General features: G+C 43.9%; 1 protein-coding gene across 1 annotated transcript in view; it reads left to right on the forward strand.

Annotated features, from left to right (window-relative positions):
* Positions 1–286: 286 nt before the first annotated feature.
* DEPDC1B (DEP domain containing 1B) overlaps positions 287–3,634 on the forward strand; it is a gene marked incomplete at its 3' end in the record, with an annotated part of 15,511 nt that continues 12,163 nt past the window's right edge. The window contains exon 1 of the mRNA XM_019661543.1: positions 287–360. Within this exon, the coding sequence (XP_019517088.1) occupies positions 313–360 (48 nt within the window). The remainder of the gene's footprint in view (positions 361–3,634) is intronic.

The following is a 3,634-nucleotide window of genomic DNA, read 5'->3' on the forward strand; positions in this document are numbered from 1 at the left end:
GCGGAGACATCCTCTTACGGTCAGCCCACACCCGCCCCTGGAGGGTGCGCAAGGTGGGACAAGAGTCAGCAGGCCACTTGGTCCAGGACCTTATGCGCCCACAGCTCCCTCCGCCGCAGGAGGTCTGGGAAGAAGTGCAGGCCCGGCCTCCAACCCCGTGGGTCCCGGTGGCCCCGCCCCGCAGTTCCTGTCACGTGCCGCAGAGCCGCCCAATCAGCGCCCGCTGTGCGGAGGCTCGCGATTCAAACTGCGGGGCTGTAGGTTCGCTGAGAACTGAGCTGTCGCGGCCGCAGCGGCCGCTGCGTGCGGACTATGGAGCACCGCATCGTGGGCCCCGGGCCATACCGGGCCACCAAGCTGGTGAGTGAGCCTGCAGGGGCTTGGGCAATGCTGTCGGCTCCGCGATGCCCCCACCTTCCCGCCGACTGCGCCCTGGTCAGTCTTCGCTTCTCCCGGGCAGGCCGGACCGGGTTTGGAGGCGGGACGTGTTCTGGCTGGGGCGGCAGTTTTCTGAACGTTGCTCAAAGAAAAGCTAACCAGGCTGTCGCGGGTGGGCACAGCTCCGTTCCCGAGACCTAGCCTGGGCTCTCGGCAATCAACGCCCCCCCCCCCCCCACGATTTAAAGCTCCCGGAAGACGAGGGTGACCACCCCCCTCCACTCCCTCCAGCCTCTGCCTTCGGTATCCTAGGTCTGCAGCCGGGAGAGAAAAGACCCACCCACATCTTGTAATGCTACCCCTTCACCGCTGTCCGGGCAGGGTGTGTCTCCATCCTGAGTGTCACTTGTGGTGACGCTTGAGGTTCTTTCTAACGGTGCCCAGAACAAAGGTGGATCGACCTAGTCCTGGCCACGTTTCCCGCGCCTTGTGTTTCTGTTTCTGTCAGCACACCCAAATGAGGCGTTGACCTGGTTGGATGGTCAGAAAGAGCCCTTGCATACCCTTCCAGGTTGCTGCCTTTTCTCCTGGGAGAAGAGCTTTGGTGTTCAGTTCTGAGATGGACTTGATTTCTTTATGACCTGGAGCAAGTAGTTTTAGTGATTTCTGTTTCAAAGGATTACCATAATGGAATACGTGGTGACAATTTGGTATGTCCATGGCAGGTTTTTAAAAGACAGCTTTCTATGAAAGCATAATGGTAATTTGGGAGGAAGGGACCTCGCTCCTTGGTCTGTCACCACTTCTGGCCACATATTAACTTGGGGATTAGTATCATTACTCTATGCAGCCTAATGGATATCCAGGAAAAGATGGGAGCTAAGGTCCAAACTCTCATTCGACTATATGTGTATATGTGGAAAAGAGGAGGACAGTGGGACCATGGGAAATATAAATAGAGATTCTTTTTCTTTCTAGAGCCAATTACACTATGGCCAAGCCAGAGCTAAGATGGCCAGCTTCTAGAAGAAGAAATCACGGTTGGGGCAGATGGTTGTTTACTTTTTTATTTGGCTCACAGACCACTTTGAGAATCTGATAAAGATTATCTCCTTTTTACCGAAAAGTGCACATGCCACATCCTTATGAAATTTTACATATGATTTCAGGAGACTTGGGGAGTCTGTGGCGTTGTTTCATTTTACCTTAAACAACTATTGACTTGTTCACGATTCTGTTAGTCAGCAATCTGGGCTGGGCTTATGTCAGGGGTTCTTGGGGTCACTCATGTGCCAAGGTCATCTGGTAACTTGACTAGGACTGGCGGTTTAACATGGCCTCTTGACTTGCATCTGGCTGTTAGCTGGGCCAGGTATCTTCACCTAGAGTCTCATGGTTCCAGCAGAACCAAAAGAAGGTTTCTGCTTGTGACTCTTTGTTTAGATCTCATTGGTCAAAGCAAGTCAAACAGTTAAATCCAGAATAGAAATTTAGCTCCATTTCTTGATGGACGAATGGCAAACTCACATCACAATGGTGCCTATGAATAGGATAGGAGGAATAATTGCATTTATCTTTGAATTACAGACCTTCAGAATTATTCATTCATTTAAAGAAATTCAACAAGTATAAGCTTATGTTTTCCTTTGGGCTAACCTCTAAGAGATAGGGATGGTGGTGGCAGGGAACAAATAGGGTGTTTTAGAAATATTGTTTTCATATCTGCTTCCACTTCACAATTGTCTCTACCATTTGAAACCACCTAGGATCAGGGCTATTGGTAGGTCCAACTTTAGGGATGAGCTAGAGCTTGTGCTTTGTCAGGGACTTTTTAACAACTTTAATCTCCTTTGTGGATGGAAAATAACGCAGCCCTCTTCCCCATTTTTTTCACCTCACTTATTCAAGGGAAACAGAGAGGCTCTGGATCTTGGCAGAACTAGTTCTCATTCTTCCTGTTTTACACTAAAACAATAATAACGTCATAATTGGAAGTGTTTTAAATCTCATATTCACAGAATTATATGCACTCACAGTACCACAGTGGTAATGTAGTCACAGTACCACTTTTCATAGTTGCAGAGTGCAAAGTAGACAACCCAATAGAAAAATGGCTAGTCTCAGATGAAGAAATAAACATGATTAAAGATGGAATTACAAAAATACAGCTAAAACATAGAGATATCATTTCTTGTACATAGATTGACAACAGTGGGAAGAATGATAACATCTTGGGGTGGTCAAAGATAAGGCAGTAGGCTCAGATGTATTTAGTAGGAGTGTGAATTGCTACAACTGATTTAAATATACTGCTATGCTTTAGAAATTGTTCTAGCAAAAGTAAATAAGTAAAAGTGTTGGTACTTTAGATTGTATAAACAAGAATATCCTTTTAAAACAAACTGGAAATAGCTGTATGCCCATCAGTTAGAAAGTGATCGAATGGATTATGGAGCTCATTTATTCGCTAGATCTACAGGTATTGACACAAGAGTATACCCATGGTATGTTAAATGCAAAAGCAAATTGTAGGATAATATGTACAATATGATTGATCTTGTTTTTTTCAAAAGGAAGCAAACAACAATAATAAACACCACACATACATACAAAGGGAAAAGTTCTGTATATATGTATATATGTTTGATAGGTATGTGGGATTGGAGAGAGGGCAGACTCTTGTATATATTTCTGCATTTAATTTGTTACAGTGTGCATTATTTTGTAATTAAAATAACAAGTAGAGGAACTGTTAGCCAACCTGAGAAAATTAATAGACTTTTATTTAATGTTTTATTTATTGAAATTTATTTGTATTTTGAAATATTGGGTCCCAGAGAGCCATGTCTTTATTATTAAGTACTATGGGTTAGGTAAGTTTAGTTGATAATAATTATGGTAATTCAATCAACATAAAATACATGAAAATCTTTTTTATTAACCTTTCTTCCTACTCCACCTCCCAACATATTTGATCAAGACTAAAATGAAAGCTAGGCATCAGCAGAAAATTTTTAAAAATGTTAAAAATACATGGCGCTTGTTTAAAGCTATGATACTGTTCATAGGGACCTGGTATAGTGAAATGATGACTTGGGGTGGAGACCAAAGAACAGGATCCAGGCTAAGTACTTGAGTGACATGTGCCAATTTTCGAGTCTTTCTGGGTCTTGATTTTGCCCTAAAGTTTCTTTCCAGCTCTAGAATAGATTGAATCCCCTAATTTGTTTTAGGAGGTTATCCTGGAAATTTTATA

The sequence above is a fragment of the Hipposideros armiger genome, unplaced genomic scaffold (genome assembly GCF_001890085.2).
Source record: "Hipposideros armiger isolate ML-2016 unplaced genomic scaffold, ASM189008v1 scaffold_352, whole genome shotgun sequence".
NCBI classification, from domain to species: domain Eukaryota; kingdom Metazoa; phylum Chordata; class Mammalia; order Chiroptera; family Hipposideridae; genus Hipposideros; species Hipposideros armiger.